Below are 17,312 nucleotides of genomic sequence, written 5' to 3'. Positions count from 1 at the left end.
CTGACTTTATTTGTAGAGACAAGGTCTCACTACGTTGCCCAGGCTGGCCTGGAACTCGTGGCCTCAAGCCATCCTGCTGCCTCAGCCTCCCAAAGTGCTGGGATTTCAGGCATGAGCCACTGCACCCAGCTGGGGACAGAGATTCTTACGTGCCTTGGCCCCGTGGGCTGTGCCCAGTGTAGGACCTGGTAGCTGGCATGTGCCTGGTGACTGCTGGTGGGTTAGCCAGGAGCTGCCCTCTCTACTCTGGCTGTGCAGTTATAGCCTGCCTGCCAGCACCTGCAGGATTTGTGCCATCCTTGCTGAGCTCTGCTTGGTGCCCTCCTGCCTGGCTTGATCAGGAGTGGGTTGTGTTCCCTTCACTTGTGATTTGATGCATTCAGAAAGGCTTCTTCCCCAAGAACTGTCCAGCATTACTTCCTGAGCTTGCTCCAGGCTGGGCTTCCGAAATGTTATTACCATGGATGAGTTGCGGATGGCCTTCCCTCTGCTTGACATGGTGGACCTGGAGCGGCGGCTGAAGACCACGGTAATAAGGAGCACGGGTTGGGCTGTGTCATCCTTTACTCCTCCCGTGCCCTGCATTGGCTGTGTCGCTGACCTTGCAAGCCCTTCTGCAGAGCTGTGATTTGTCCATTCTTCTGCATGTCCATTGTCTCTTTGGAGACACATCTGGCTAAGGGTTTTGTTCCCTGAATTTATGAGAATGGCCCAGAGGCTGGTTGCGGTGGCTTATACCTGTAATCTCAACGCTTTGGGAGGACTGTTTGAGCCCCGGAGTTCAAGACCAGCCTGGGCAACATAGTGAGACCCCGTCTCTACAAAAAAATTTTTAAAAAATTGGCCAGGTATGGTGGGTCACGCCTGTAATTCCAGCACTTTGGGAGGCCAAGGCGGGTGGATCACCTGAGGTCGGGAGTTCCAGACCAGCCTGGCCAACATGACGAAACCCCATCTCTACTAAAAATGCAAAAATTAGCCAGGAACAGTGATGGACGCCTATAATCCCAGCTACTTGGGAGGCTGAGGCGGGAGAATCACTTGAACCCAAGAGGCGGAGGTCGCAGTGAGCTGAGATCACGCCGTTGTACTCCAGCCTGGGTGACAGAGTGAGACTGTGTCTCAAAAAAAAAAAAAAAAAAAAAGCCAGATATGGTGGCGCATGCCTGTAGTCCCAGCTACACAGGAGTCTGAGAAAGGAGGGTTGCTTGAGCCCAGGCGCTGGAGGCTGCAGTGAGCTGTGATCACTGCACTCCAGCCTTGGCGACTGAGTGAGACCCTGTCTCCAAAAAAAAAAAAAGGAAAAAAATAGCCCAGAGAAGTGAATGGCTTTACTCCCTGTCCTCTCTGTATTGTTTGTCATTACCTGGGAACCCCTTTCAGAGTTGCAGCATCCCTTCCAACACGGAGTTCCAGACATACTGGCCGGCCTTCCCAGTGCTGCCCAGGAGAGCTGCTGGCCATTGTGAAGTGAGCAATCCTGAAGCCCGGCACTGAGCTGCCCTTGGGAGAGGCGGCTTGCTTGCAGAGGAAGCACTGGCCAGTCTGCACATCTGCCCAGGTGCCCTGTGTGCTGGGCTCATTTTTGAGCACTGACTTTGTCCACCGTCTCATCTGATCCCTGGTGATCCTCTGCAGCATGACTGCCATCTCTCGAGGTGCCCATTGGCTCACTTTCTCCTCATTGCACTGTCTACATATCACATGGCCCAGGTCTTGAGTCCGACCATTCTCACAGTTTGACGACATGCAGTTATAAACAGATAACTTACTTTTATTTGCAGATGTAGCTTAAGTCCTTCCTCCTCCAGAGCTTTCTGATGGAACAGAGCACTTCCTCTCCTGTGAGGGCTTTCTCCCTGACCTGGGCAAGTTCTGTGGAGAACCAGAATGTCAGAGTTGGAACAGATCTCAGAATAGCTCAGAGGCAGCCTCACACAGGGGAGTGACCTGTCCTGGGTCACATAGTTGGTTGGTGGCAGAGCCAAGACTACCATGGCCTGGGGATGGAATGGACCCTCGAGGCTGGTTGAGTGAAGCCACCTGCTCGAGAACCGACAGGAGGAGAAATGGCCCATCAGGCCCCGATGCCACCTTCATCTCCACGGGCTCACCTGCATCCTTAGCTGCCTGATTCTAGACTCTTACTTGGCTGTGTCTTGTGTCCTCTCCCACCGGAGAAAGACATCTGACCACCCTTCCTCCTGGTGACTTCACATGTGGTGTCCTGCCTGTTCTGTGGCCCCACCTGGCCGTTGTCTTTTCGCCTTTCTCGCATCTTCCTCAGTCCTCTCCAGCTTTCCCTTGGCTTGGGCTTGGCCACGAGTGTGGGGTCTGTGGAGTGTGTCTCCCCTCCCAGCACCCCGGAGGTGGAGGTGTGGTTCTCCAGGAGTGGACGGTGACTTGTGTTTATAGCCTCTCATTTATCTCTCTGCAGCCCCTCCCGAGGAATGACTTCCCCCCCATTGAAGGTAAGAGAGGTCGTCTTTGATGAGTTGTGAGGTCTTTTCTCCCTGTCCTCTCTGGCCCTCAGGCTGTCTCGGTGTGACTGCCTGCAGCCTGGTTCAGCAGCAAGGGGGCCTTGGAGTCAGGACACCCGGGCCCTGGTCTGGATCTGCCACTCACCACCTCTGAGACTGTTGTTAATCTTTCCTTCCCCGTGCCACTCACTATTGCAGGAAAACCGTAAGCTTAGAGACTTTTAGCAGTAGAAAGGCACCTAGAGGTGATCTGCTGTAGTGTTTCTCCACTTTCAAACCTAGTTCTCCGCTTTTTATAGCAAGAACGTTGGGATATCCCCTTTATTATTCTGAAGCGAAATTCATAGGTAATATAACTTCTATACACACATATTAAAAATTAGTTCAGTATAAAGCCCTAACTGTAATAGGGGGATATAAAAGGAGACATTTTTAGTAAGAAGATAATGTATTTCAGTATGTAGTACTTATCCAAGAAGTAAAATGGTTGCACTGAACAGCATCACCATGAATGTTAACAGCTACAAATGCAGGCTGATGTTAGTGTGTTCATAGGTGTGATAGGCGTGTTTTACAGGTGACCCAGAAATCAGGGGCAGCATTGCCATTGGTCAAGTAATTTTCCAAAACAGGGAACAACTCCTGGTAGAGTTTTCAAAAGGCAACGTACAGTCTTCTCTTGACTTACAGGATAGTTGTATTTTTGGAACAATCTGGTTTATTTTTGGAAAAATCGATGTTTATTGAAACTGTACAAAAATACTTTGTGATGATATGTAAAATAGAATTGTTCAAGTAATTCTGAAAAGGTTGTTCACCTATGTGGATATCAGGATATCAGGTGGGACATTCAAATGTTATTAGGACATGGGAAAGATTTTCCTTTTTCTTTTCGTTGTTTTGTAGAGACGGGATCTCACTATGTTGCCTAGGCTAGTCTCAAACTCCTGGGCTCAAGCAGTCCTCCCACCCTGGCCTCCCAAAGTCCTGGAATTACAGACACAAGCCACCACACGCAGCCATGGGATGGTTTTTTTAAAAATTAATTTTAATTTTACTGTGGGATAGTTTTTGATTGCGCAGGATTGTCCTGAGTGTGTAGCATCCCTGGCTCCCTCCCACAACCTTCACTTGCTAGGTTTTAGTCATTGTGACAATTAAAATTGCCCCTGATTTCTAAAGCACCTCATAAGGGGTGGTGCTGCCCCATTGAGAATCACTGGTCTGGTGCAGTTCACCAGCCCTGTACCTTAGTGTCAGCAGAGTCCTTTGCCTAGTGCTTCCTGTGTGTCTAGTCCTGGGCTGTTTACTGATGATATAGTTCATTTTTATCCTCACAACAGCATTATAAGTAGTGTTGCTGTTATGTAGTTGCAGTTGAGGAAACTGGGGCTTGGAGAAGAGAAGTTACTTGCCCACAGTCATACAGGAAGATCGGTGGAGTTCAGGTTGGGGTTCAAGTCTGTATCACTCCACACCCCCTCTCCTGGCTGTTAGATTCTGCTGGTCCCTGGGGCTCAGAGAGAAGTGACTGAGGGAACAGGAGCCCTTGCTAAGTCGTGTGAGGGAGAGCGTGGTGGCAGAGCCCCAGTCAGCAAGGAGAAGTAGGCCTGAGACATGCTGCTTTTGTCTTGTAACCTCTTCTGTGAAGCACCAGTGGACTGAAGTCAGAATGGGAGCCCTCAGGAATCTCCTTCCTGGGCCCTGGGCCTTGTGCACCCAGGGTGGATGGGTAAGGGGCTCTACTAGGCTTGTCGGGGAGCTGTGCCCTGCCCAGCTGGGTGCACCATGGGTAGAGGGCTTGAGGGCGGGTAGCCCTAGCTGGCATCCTGAGGGCCTGCCACCTGCCCTGCAGCCCTCACCTGCGCCTCTGTTCTTTAAAGGGGTGCTCCTCCTAGGGGAGCCGGTCCGCTGGGAGACCAGCCTGCAGCTGATCATGGATGTCCTCCTCAGCAATGGGAGCCCTGGGACTGGCCTGGCGACACCCCCCTACCCCCACCTCCCCATCCTGGCCAGCAACATGGATCTCCTGTGGATGGCTGAAGCCAAGATGCCCAGGTGAGGACACAAAGCTCCCAGCCTTGGTCTGGTAGTCCACTCCTGGCTGCTGCCTGGGCAGTCCTGCAGGCAGTTCCCACCCGTCATCCTGACACCGGGGTACTCGGACCTTACTTAGGTAGGCCCTGTTGTTGCTGCAGTAAGCTGGCCTTTGGAAGGGCTTTCAAGGATCACTCTGCGTATTCGTTACTAAACCTAAACTACAGATTACAGTCTGAGGATGTATTAAGAGGATGTTTCACACATGACCCCTGCCCCTATAATCTTAACAGAACATGCTCTTTGTGTCTGTGGACCCAAACTGTGGATACTTTTTGTGCTGTATCAGTGCACATTCAGTTGCCCTTCCTTCCTTGGCTCCACCCTGTAGCATTGGTTCTTTCACTTTCTTGTTTCCTTTTACCCTTAAGACATAGGGCAGGAGGAAGCAAGCATTTGCTTTTTGTGTGCGTGTGTGTGTGTGTGTGTCTGTGTGTGTGTGTGTGTGTGTGTGGAGATAGGGTCTCACTCTCTTATCCAGGCTGGAGTGCAGTGGTGCAGTCATAACTCACTGCAGCCTTGAACTCTTGGCCTCAAGTGATCCCCCTGCCTCAGCCTCCAAAAGCGCTGGGATTACAGACGTGCACCATCATGCCAGCCAAGGATTGTTCTGTTGGTTGCACAGACCAGACAACTGAGACCCAGCGGATAAGTGGCTTTCTCAGGGGCATGCAGGTGCCTACACTCCCTGCTCAGCTGTGTTGGTATCATCTGTTCTGTCTTATTCTGGGGATAGCACAGATAGAGGCAGCCCTTTTTTGGCCCTCAAGGTGCTTACTTGAAGGCCAGCTGACAGCTGCTGTGTACTGTTTGGTTGCTGTTATCTGCATGGCCAGACTCTTGAGTCAGCCTGCTGTTGACCCCCAGTCAACAGTGCTCGTCAGCAGAGGGTGGGCACGGCCCAGTACTGCCTCAGGGCCCATCTCAGTAGTCCTAGAGAGACAGGGGTATGGGATGCTCTTGTCACTTTTAAAGTGTATGTCTGCCGGGCGCGGTGGCTCACGCCTGTAATCCCAGCACTTTGGGAGGCTGAGGCAGGCAGATCACGAGGTCAGGAGATTGAGACCATCCTGGCTAACACGGTGAAACCCCGTCTCTACTAAAAATACAAAAAATTAGCCAGTGCGTGCCTGTAGTCCCAACTACTCAGAGGCTGAGGCAGGAGAATGGCATGAACCCAGAAGGCGGAGCTTGCAGTGAGCCAAGATGGTGCCACTGCACTCCAGCCTGGGCGACAAAGCGAGACTCCGTCTCAAAAAAAAAAAGAAAAAAAGTGTATGTCTGTGGCTCGAGGCTTGGCCTTGTCTCCGAAGTATTATTCCCAGAGGAGGGATGCTGACACTAGATCAGTGGGCTTGGTTGGTTATGTCGCTGTGAACTGAAAAGCAAGGGGCAGATTTCAATTTATAAACCAGATTTTAGATGAACTTTTCTAATTAAAAATAGAATTCTTTACATAAATGACACTGAAAAATGTGGTGGCTCACGCTTGTAATACCAACACTTCGGGAGGCCGAGGTGAGTGGATCACCTGAGATCAGGAGTTCAAGATATCAGCCTGGCCAACATGGCAAAACACTGTCTTTAATAAAAATATAAAAATTAACGGGGCATGGTGGTGCACACCTGTAATCCCAGCTATTTGGGAGGCTGAGGCAGGAGAATCGCTTGAACCCAGGAGGTAGAGGTTGCAGTGAGCCAAGATCGCACCCAAGTGCCAGCCATCATATCAGCATTCCAGGTGTCAGGAAAGAGTTGGGGAGGGCAGAGAGGGCAGAGAAGAATACCCTACCCCAAGTTTTTTTTTTTTTTTTTTTTAAGACGGAGTCTTGCTCTTTCGCCCAGGCTGGAGTGCAGTGGTGCAGTCTTGGCCCACTGCAGCCTCCACCTCCTGGGTTCAAGTGATTCTCCTGCCTCAGTCCCCCAAGTAGCTGGGACTACAGGCATGTGCCACCATACCCAGCTAATTTTTGCATTCTTAGCAGAGACAGGGTTTCACCATGTTGGCCAGACTGGTCTTGAACTCCTGACCTCAGGTGATCCACTTACCTTGGCCTCCCAAAGTGCTGGGATTACAGGCATGAGCCACTGCGCCTGGCCCCCTGTCCCCAGTTATAAGGATGCTTACTAAAAGCTTAGCCCAGCATTCTGCTTTCCTTGACTGTAGCTTAGTCACATGGCCACATCTCGCTGGAAGGGAGGCACGGGAAGGTCTTTTTCACACCTAGTGGCAATATGGTCGGCTGAAAATGGACACCAGCAAAGAAGGGAGAAGGGCAACCATAGTCTGCCCCAGCTCTGCAGCAGGATTTAAGCTCTGGAGTCAGACTGAGTTGTAATCCTAGCTCTGCCATCTTGAACAAACTACTTAATCTTGCTGTCCCTTGGTTTCCTCATTTTACAAATAGTGTCATCTCATAGAGTTTTTCTGAGAGGGAAATGTGAAATGCTGCCTCCAGTGCCAGCACAGTGTCTGCTACATGTCAGCTCTTACCCTGGGGAAGAGGCTGGTCTGTGTGGTAGCTGCTTAGACAGTGGCAGTCCTATTCTCTAGAAGAGCCTGGAGATCAGGAAGACTGAACTGCTGCATGCTCGTTTCTGGCAGGTTTGGACATGGCACCTTTCTGCTGTGCCTGGAAACCATTTACCAGAAAGTGACGGGCAAGGAGCTGAGATACGAGGGCCTGATGGGCAAACCCAGCATCCTCACTTACCAGTACGCCCAGGACCTGATCAGACAACAGGCAGAGAGGCGGGGCTGGGTCGCCCCCATCCGGAAGCTCTATGCTGTGGGGTAGGCTCTGCTCCTCCTCCTTCATCCCTTTTATGACGTCCCCTTCCCTCCCTCCCTCTCTAGTCTTACCTCCGTTTCCCTATATCTCATTCACTCTTCTGCCCCGAAACTCTGCTCCCTTTGCTTTGCAACATTGAGTTAGGGTTTTCTCCTTTTTCCTTTTCCGGTGTGGCTGCCCCTGCCAGTGACAACCCTACGTCTGACATATACGGCGCCAACCTGTTCCACCAGTACCTGCAGAAGGCGATGCGTGACGGGGCGCCAGAACTAGGGGCCGGGGGCCCACGGCAGCAGCAGCCCTCAGCAAGCCAGAGCTGCATCTCCATCCTGGTGTGCACAGGCGTCTACAATCCCAGGAACCCGCAGTCCACGGAGCCTGTCCTTGGAGGAGAGCAGCCTCCATTCCACGGGCACCGAGACTTGTGCTTCAGTCCAGGGCTCATGGAGGCCTCCCACGTGGTGAATGACGTGAATGAGGCTGTGCAGCTGGTCTTCCGCGAGGAGGGCTGGGCCTCGGAGTGAGGGCAGTGCGGAGGAGGCGAGGGGGGTGAGCCTGGACCTGTGGGCGAGTCCCGTTGGCTGGGCTGTGGCCTGATCACTGGGCTCAGGTCAGGGCTTGGTTCCCTTGCCACCATTCCTGCTGCCCCATGAGTGTGGCATTACTGGTCACTTAGAAGAAGACAGTGGCTCTTTTTCCCTGCTGGGTAGCATTTTGTATGGAACTGTCAGAATTTTCTGGGCACAGTTCCCTTGTGCCTCTCCTGGCAGTCTAACCCCAGGCCATTCTCTTCACCTGTGTGCCTCAGTGTCCTTCTCGTTTCAGTAGGAACTTCTGAAAAGGGGGAGGCAGTGTGGAATACTGTGGACGTCTGTGCAGAGCCTTTGCCGGCACTGAAGGCGTGCAGCCTGTCGGCAGAGTGTCTAACACCAGATGCTACTTTTTACTGTATTGTAGTTTATTGCCCAGAGATTTGGGGCTTTTTTAAAAATTAAAATAATTATAATAAATATTCATGATGCTGTCTCTTGTGAAGCTCTGTCTGGAGTGCACTAAAAGTCCTGTGGGAAAAGGAGAAGGAGTGAGTGGTGTGGGCAGCCCAGGGGCTGGGAGATGGGTGGCATTTCAGCTCCACGAGGTGCCCACATCTCCTTTCCTACCTCCCGCCCCCAAAGCCCATACCCATTCTGGGCTGTGAAGCTTGAGGTTGTCTAGGAATGAGTTTGGCATATACTTAGCTGTACTTGGCAACTTCCCTGGAATGGAAAAGGGGGGATCTTGTTACTGATTGTTCTAAAGGAAGCAGCTCTTCCTGCAGTGATTCTAGAAAACATGCCGCTTCCTGCATCCCTTCCTCTAGGAGTAACCAACTTCATTTCTTCATTTGTGTCACCCATGGCCTCAGCATCTGCAAATCCCCCACTCAGTTCTCGTCCTTATTTTACTCCAGTAGCCGTTTGCGTTTGACACAGCTGATACCTCCCTCCCTTGTTCTTTTTTTATTTTTTAGAGACGGAGTCTTGCTCTGTCATCCAGGTTGGAGTGCAGTGGCACGATCATGGCCCCCATGTACCTCCTGGGTTCAAACAATTCTCCCACCTCAGCCTCTTGAGTAGCTGGTACTACAGGCACACACCACCACGCCTGGCTAATTTTTTTATTTTATTTTTTATTTTTGGTAGAGACAGGGTTTTACCATGTTGACCAGGCTTGTCTAAAAGTCTTGGCCTCAAATGATCTGCCCGCCTTGGTGTCCCAAAGTGCTGGCATTACAGGAGTGAGCCTCCATGCCTGGCCTCCTTCCCTTATTCTTAAAGCCCTCTTGGCTCTCTCCGCCTGACTATTTGTTTTTGGGGGGATGGAGTCTCACTCTGTTACCCAGGCTGGAGTGCAGTGACACGATCTCAGCTCACTGCAGTCTCCACTTCCTGGGTTCAAGCAGTGTTTGTGCCTCAGCCTCCTGAGTAGCTGGGATTACAGGCATGCTCCACCATGCCTGGCTAGCTAATTTTTGTATTTTCAGTAGAGACAGAGTTTCACCATGTTGGCCAGGCTGGTTTCGAACTCCTGACCTCAAGTGATCCGCCCTCCTTGGCCTCTCAAAGTGTTGGGATTATAGGCGTGAGCCACTGCTCCCGGCCTTAACTGATTTCTTTCTTTTTTTTGAGATGGAGTTTTGCTCTTGTTTCCCAGACTGGAGTGCAATGGCGCGATCTTGGCTCACTGCAACCTTCACCTCCTGGGTTCAAGCGGTTATCCTGCCTCAGCCTCCTGAGTAGCTGGCATTACAGGTGTGCGCCACCACGCCCAGCTAATTTTTTGTATTTTTAGTAGAAATGGGGTTTCACTGTTAGCCAGGCTGGTCTCAAACTCCTGGCCTCAGGTGATCTGCCTGCCTCGACCTCCCAAAGTACTGGGATGACAGGCATGAGCTACCGCGCCCGGCCCTCAACTGATTTCTTGACACCTCTGCTTGGATGCCTCAGAGGTGTTTAGAGGTCAGGGAGCAAAGGAGGTGGAGAGAGTGGCTGTGAAACAGGAGAACCAGTGTCTTGGAGGCTGAGTGGCTGAGCACTGAGGAGCTGTGCTCATTCCCTCAGTGTAAGTGTCTCTGTGTCCACGACCAGACACTGAGCGCAGTCCACACCTCCTGCTTAACTGTCTTCCCCATCTTAGGTGGCTGTGGCAGCTCCTTGCTCTCCTTGTCTAGGCCCCAGGGCCTGGCATCCTGCTGAGCTCCTCTTAATTTCCCAAGTGAGCTCTGCTACCCACCACGCCCCACCCCAGCTAGGCCCGTGGCCTCACCTGAGCTGTTGCAGCCACACTTCTGGCCTCCCTGCCTCCGCCCTTTTCTCTCCCACCTGCTCTGCTCACTCATTGGCAGATCACGTGGCCCGTTCTGTGATGAAAGCCCTCCGGTGACATCTGACTCAGAGCAAAAGCAGTGATTTCTTACCTTGGTACAAATCCTCTTCATCCTGTCCCACCGCTCCCCCCGGGACCTCACCTGCTGCTTTCCTCATTATCATTCACACCCGCCACCCTACTCCACGTTCCCTCCTGCCTAGGGCCTCTCGCAGCCCCTCTGCCAGGCCACAGTGTCCACGTGGCTCGTGCCATCCCTTCCCTTTTTTTTTTTTTTTTTGAGACGGAGTCTTGCTCTGTAGCCTGGGCTGGAGTGCTGTGGCCGGATCTCAGCTCACTGCAAGCTCCGCCTCCCGGGTTTGCGCCATTCTCCTGCCTCAGCCTCCGGAGTAGCTCGGACTACAGGCGCCCGCCACCTCGCCCGGCTAGTTTTTTGTATTTTTAGTAGAGACGGGGTTTCACTGTGTTAGCCAGGATGGTCTCGATCTCCTGACCTCGTGATCCGCCCGTCTCGGCCTCCCAAAGTGCTGGGATTACAGGCTTGAGCCACCGCGCCCGGCCTTTTTTTTTTTTTTTTTTTTTGAGAGGAAGTCTCAATCTGTCCCCCAGACTGGAGTGCAATGGCGCAATCTCAGCTCACTGCAACCTCCGCCTCCTGGGTTCAAGTGATTCTCCTGCCTCAGCCTCCTAAGTAGCTGGGACTACAGGTGCGTGCCACCACACCCAGCTAATTTTCGGATTTTTGGCAGAGACGGAGTTTCATTATGTTGGCCAGGCTGGTCTCAAACTCCTGACCTCGTGGTCCGCCTGCCTCAGCCTCCCAAAGTACTGGGATTACAGGCATGAACCACTGTGCCCGGCCAAGCATCTCTTCCTTTTTTCCCAGACCCACTTCTTATGGGTCTGATGGATGTGCCATTCCAATTTCCTTGACTTTCTGTAAACATAGCACCATCATCCTTACCCTACTTAATGTTTTCATGGTACCTACCACCTCATGACCCACATATACTTGCTGATTCTGTGTCTTCTACTACTCCATGAACTCTGTCCGTATTGCATCATAATTGTGTCCCCACACCTGCGTGCCTGGCACTTGGCAGTCTTCAAAAGATGATAGTAGACGGCCCCTGAGACCCTCCTATGGTGAGTCCTCCACAGGGGCCCTTGGACACAAACACGCCTCCCTCTGCTTTCACTCCCTAGGGAGTGTGGCAGAAGTGAAAGGGCTGCAGGCCTGGCGATGGAGTCCCAGCCTGGCCATCCACTAGCTATATGGCCTTGGGCAACTTCCTTCACTTCTCCAAGCTTCCATTTTGTCACCCGTGAAATTGGCGTTGGCAATGTTTATTTCATAGGACTAGCTATTATACAGAGAAGTAAGTGAGCTATTATACAGTTCTGTATCATTTCAGATTATGTTCTGTTCCTAACAGAAATCTTTTTGGTCTTTTTCTTTTAGAGTCTGGGGTCTTGCTCTGTCACCCAGGCTGAAGGGCAGTGGCACAATCACAGCTCACTGCAGCCTCTACCTCCCAGGCTTAAGTGATTCTCCCACCTCAGCCTTCTGAGTAGCTGGGAGTAGAGGTGTGCCCCACTGCCCACTGCACCCAGCTAATTAATTTTTTTTTTTTTTTAAGAGATGGGGTCTTGCCATGTTGCTCAGACTGGTCTCAAACTGGCATCAAGTGATCCTTCCACCTTGACTTTCCAAAGTGCTGGGATTGCAAGCATGAGCCATGGAGAGCATTCTTATCTATGCCATTTTCAGAAATGAGGGCACAAGGTCAGAAACCACTCATTCTTTCTAATTTAATTTCACTTATTTATTTATTATATTTTGAGATGGGGTCCCGCTTTGTTGACCCAGCTGGTCTCGAACTCCTGGGCTCAAGCGATCCTCCCGCCTCAGCCTCCTGAAGTGCTGGGATTACAGGTGTGTACCACCACACACCACACCCTCTGGCTGGAATGCAGGGGCGTGCTCACAGCTCACTGCAACCTTGACTTCCTTGGGCTTCAGCAATCCTCCCACCTCATCCTCCCAAATAACTGGGACTATGGTGTGCACCACCACACCCAGCTAATGTAATTTTTTTTTTTTTTTTTTTTTGAGACGGTGTCTCGCTCTGTCGCCCAGGCTGGAGTGCAGTGGCGCAATCTCGGCTCACTGCAACCTCCGCCTCCCGAGTTCAAGCAATTCTCCTACCTCGGCCTCCCGAGTAGCTGGGATTACAGACATGTGCCACCACACCCAGCTAATTTTTTGTATTTTTAGTAGAGATGGGGTTTCACAATGTTGGCCAGGCTGGTCTTGAACTCCTGACCTCAGGTGATCCACCTGCCTCGGCCTCCCCAAGTGCTGGGATTACAGGCGTGAGCCACTGCGCCCAGCCTGTAATTTTTTCATTGAGGCAGGAACTTGCTATGTTAGCCAGGCTGGTCTGGAACTCCTGGGCTCAAGTGATACCCCTGCCTCAGCCTCCCAAAGTGTTGGGATAACAGGCATGAGCCACAGTGCCCAGCCCCCTATTTATTACTTGTTTGGGTTTCCTAAGGATATCATAAGCTATTTCAGGCGGGTGCAAAAGAGCAAGTGTCCTGCCACATGACTTATGCAAATCTAGAGAGCAGGACCAGCTACTCAGCTCTGATTCCAATTTTGTCCCTTAGGGGCTTTGTCTAAACCCTGGAACCAAAACTCATCCAGCTGCCTTCATTTGCTCGATCCCAAATGAATGAAAATGTTATCTTTTTTGCGTTTTGATGGAGCCAAATGAATGAAAAAAAAAGACTGTGAGTGCATCGAATAGGAGGTAAGGCCATATTTTTAATGAAATTATTAACATGGGACAAAACTTCATCAGGTTTCACGTTGAACAGATAAAAATCCCCTTGGGTCTGAGCCATTACCTTGGAATCAGAACATGGGCATTTCCTTGGTGTTCCCCTTGGCGGCAGCCGCCTGCTCTCAGCCTGAGGCAGGTGCAGGGAGCCTGCTGGTAATCGGGACACCCTGCAGAGCTGGGGTTGCTGTAGCAACCAGATGCTGCCTGGAGGGCGGAATTTTAAAATATCTCAGCTATAATAGTTTTTTTCACATTCTGTCACTTCCCCAGTGCTGCATCATACTGCTGAGGTGGGCCACGCGGGGACACCGGAGCCCTTGGGAGGCAGCTTCTGTGGGTGTTGGAAGTGGGAAGATGGTCTCAGGGTGTTAACTGCTGGGCAGCTGACAGCCTCAGCTTTTGCCTCCAGGTTCCTCCAGCTCTTGGTTCGAAAGCCTCGTGTCATTTTCTCTCTTTTTGGGGTGAGAGAGGGGGTGGAGAGAGAGAATAGGAGTCTAGCTTGAAATTCCTTCCCTACCTCCTCCCACTCTGACTTGGGCTTTCTGGCTCTGCATCCCTAGGCGAGCAGACTTGGCATTCCTGGAGCTGTCTCTTTGGAGAGGGGAGGGGCGTTCCTTCTTCCCTTCTTGTCTGCTTCTTCCTTCGGTCTTTCTAACTTCCTCTTTCAGCTTCATTTATTCACATATAAATGACTGTTGCTGCCCTACCAAACGCAGTGTTAAGAAATGAGGGCCAGGCTCGGTGGCTCATACATGTAATTCCAGCACTTTGGGAGGCCGAGGCAGGGGAATCACTTGAGGTCAGGAGTGTGAGACCAGCCTGGCCAACATAGTGAAACCCTATCTCTACTAAAAAAAAAAAAAGAAAAAAAAATACAAAAATTAGCCAGGCAGGTGGCACGTGTCTGTAATCCCAGCTACTCGGGAGGCTGAGGCAGGAGAATTGCTTGAACCTGGGAGGCAGAGGTTGCAGTGAGCCAAGATTGCACCACTGCACTCCAGCCTGGATGACAGAGTGAGACTCCATCTCAGAAAAAAAAAAAAAAAAGAAATGAGAAACTGCCTTTATTCTAGAGGGGTTCATCCTGTCTTGACCCTGGGCTTGCCTATCAGATATCAAGCAATTTTATAAAGTTACAGTCATTAAGACACTGTTCTACTGGCAGAGGGAGAGATACAAACCAATGGGACAAAGTAGAGTACCCAGAAATAGACCTACACATGGATGAAAATGTGGCTTCACAAAATCTTTCTTTCTTGCTCATTTCATAGCCTGATATGGGTCAGGTGGCTACTCTTGACCTTTTCCCTTCAAATGGTGACTCAGGGATCCAGGCACCCTCCAGTTGGTGATGCTGTCATCTTCCACACACGGCATCCAAGGTCTGTGGGAGAGAGAGTGAATGGATGACCGTGAAGCGATTTATGGCCGAACCAGGCTGTGGTGGATACCACGTCTGCGTGTTTATTGGCTAGCCATGTGGTTCTAATGTGACTACAAAGAGGATGGAAAATGTGGTCTTCCTCTGTCTAGGAAGAGGAAATGGGATTGGACAGCGTCTAGTCTGTCTCTGTTGCCATATTACCATTTACTAGGAATAAAGAAATTCTGGCCAGACTTGGTGGCTCACGCCTATAATCCCAGCACTCTGGGAGGCAGAAGCAGGAGGATCGCTTGAGTCCAGGAGTTCGAGACCAGCCTGGGCAACACAGGGAGACCCTCTATCTACAAACAAACAAAAAAAATAGCTGGGTGTGGTGGCACATGCTTGTAGTCACAGCTACCTGGAAGACTGAGGCAGGAGGATTGCTTGAGCCCAGGATTCAAGGCTGAGTGAGCTGTGATGGTGCCACTGCACTCTGGTCTGGACAACAGAGCAAGACCAATAGAGCAAAAAATTCTGTTTTGCTCAATTTTTGTTAAAATTCATGAATAGATATTAAATGTTTGTTTCTCTGTATTTGTTGAGTTGATCTTAAGTGTTTTTCTCCTTCAATCTGTTAATATGGTAAACTATATTAATATATTTTGTTTTCATCTTTTTTTTTTTTTTTTTTGGAGACAGGGTATCTCTTTGTCACCCAGGTTGCAGTGCAGTTGCGCAGTCCTGGCTCACGGCAGCCTCGACCTCCCAGGCTTAAGCAATTCTCCCGCCTCAGCCTCCCAAGTAGCTGGGACTACAGGTATGTGCCGCCACACCCCAGCTAATTTTATTTTTTATTTTTTGTAGAGGTGAGGTCTTGCCATGGTGCCTAGGCGGCTCTCAAACTCCTGGGCTTCAAGCGCTCCTCCCACCTTGGCCTCCAGAATGTTGGGATTACAGGCGTGAGTCACTACGCCCAGCCTGTTTTCATCTTTAACTCTTTCTTTCATCCCTGGGAAAAAACCAAATTGGTTATGTTACATGTTGCTGGCCGCTACTGCTGGTAATTTGTTCAGGAGTTCTTTGCCTATGTTCATAAGTGCAATTGGTCTATGTCTTAGTCCATTCAGGCTGTTAGAAGACCATAGACTGGGTGTCCTATGACAACAGAAATTCATTTCTCATACTTTCGGAGACTGGACAGTCCAAGATCAAGGCATCAGCAGATTCGGTTTCTGGTGAGGGCCTAATTCCTGCTTCTTGGTTGGCCTGGACCAGAGAGGTGGCCAGCCTTTGAATCTGCTCTCACTGTGGGTCCTTGCACTCTGGGCCGGTGATGGGAGTGCCAGCTCTCATGATCTCTGAATTGCCTTCAGGGCCCTTCTTCCATTATCTTGGAGAATAGCTCCTAGCTTCTGTTGCAATGGCTGATCCATACTAATCTTACTAAAGGAGCTTGGCAACACAGCAACACCCTTAGTGTTCTCTCCAAACGGGTTCTCGTTCTTTTCTATATGGATGGGCCGATCATTTTTCAGAATTTCAAGTTCTCATTACTTTTTGCTTAACAGTTCTGTCTTTAAGTCATTTATGTCTCTCTTGAATTTTACTGGAAGCAGTCAGAAGGAGCTAGGTAACTCCTTCAATACTTTGTTTAGAGATTTCCTGAGCCAAACATCCAATTGCAGGTTTCATTGCTTGCAATTTTTACCTCCACAAAATGATAGAACATGAACACAATTTAGCCAAGTTCTTCCTAACAAGGATGGCCTTTTGTCCAGCTTCCAGTAAATGTTCTTCATTCATATGTGACCCCCTCAGAATGGCCTTACTGCCCGTAATCCCAGCACTTTGGGAGGTCAAGGCAGGTGGATCACTTGAGGTCAGGAGTTCTAGACCAGCCTGGTCAACATGGTGAAACCCCGTCTTTACTAAAATACAAAAATTAGCCAGGTGTGGTGGCATGCACCTGTGGTCCCAACTACTTGGGAGGCTGAGGCAGGAGAATCACTTGAACCCAGGAAGTGGAGGTTGCAGCAAGATCATGCCACTACACTTCAGCCTGGGTGACAGAGTGAGACTCTGTCTCAAACAAATCAAAACAAAACAAAACAAAACAAAAGAATGGCCTTACTATATATTCCTACTAACATTCTGTTCAGGATTACTTTGGTACTCTCTAAGAAGATTGAGGTTTCTCTACAGCTCTCCTCTTTTCTTTCTGAGTCCTCATCAGGATCACCCTTAATGTCCACATTTCTAGCATATACCTCAAAACTCTTTCAGCCTCTACCCGTTACCAAATTGGAAAGTTGATGCCTTGGCCTCCCAAAGCGCTAGGACTGCCGGGTGTGGTGGCTCACACCTGTAATCCCAGCACTTTGGGAGGCCGAGGTGGGCAGATCACAAGGTCAGGAGATCAAGACCATCCTGGCTAACATGGTGAAACCCTGTCTCTACAAAAAATACAAAAATTAGCCGGCATGATGCCACGCACCTGTAATCCCAGCTACTCAGGAGGCTGAGGCAGGAGAATTGCTTGAACCCAGGAGGCAGAGGTTGCAGTGAGCCAAGGTCGCACCACTGCACTCCATCCTGGGTGACAGAGTGAGACTCCATCTCAAAACAAAACAAAACAAAACAAACAAACAAAAAACAAAGTGTTAAGATTACAAGCATGAGCCACCATGCCCAACCATATTTCCTTCTTTGTGTTTTCATTATACTTGCTTTTCTTTCTCCAACTTTTTTTTTTTTTTTTTTGAGACGGAGTCTCGCTCTGTCGCCCAGGCTGGAGTGCTGTGGCCGGATCTCAGCTCACTGCAAGCTCCGCCTCCCGGGTTCCCGCCATTCTCCTGCCTCAGCC

At 50.4% G+C, this 17,312-nt stretch overlaps 1 protein-coding gene across 4 annotated transcripts in view; it reads left to right on the top strand.

Annotated features, from left to right (window-relative positions):
- Positions 1–8,393, top strand: part of HDHD5 (haloacid dehalogenase like hydrolase domain containing 5) — a 29,118-nt gene extending 20,725 nt beyond the window's left edge. For 3 of the 4 annotated variants that reach the window (XM_025399910.1, XM_025399907.1, XM_025399909.1), the window contains 5 exons: positions 436–529; positions 2,438–2,471; positions 4,364–4,538; positions 7,183–7,371; positions 7,557–8,393. In XM_025399910.1, the coding sequence (XP_025255695.1) occupies positions 436–529; positions 2,438–2,471; positions 4,364–4,538; positions 7,183–7,371; positions 7,557–7,893 (829 nt within the window). In that variant the 3' untranslated portion in view covers positions 7,894–8,393. The remainder of the gene's footprint in view (positions 1–435; positions 530–2,437; positions 2,472–4,363; positions 4,539–7,182; positions 7,372–7,556) is intronic. The other variant, XM_025399908.1, reaches the window with a different exon arrangement.
- The last annotated feature ends 8,919 nt before the right edge of the window (positions 8,394–17,312 follow it).

This window comes from Theropithecus gelada, chromosome 10 (assembly GCF_003255815.1).
Source record: "Theropithecus gelada isolate Dixy chromosome 10, Tgel_1.0, whole genome shotgun sequence".
In the NCBI taxonomy this organism is placed as follows: domain Eukaryota; kingdom Metazoa; phylum Chordata; class Mammalia; order Primates; family Cercopithecidae; genus Theropithecus; species Theropithecus gelada.
This window is presented reverse-complemented; position numbering and strand designations above follow the sequence as displayed.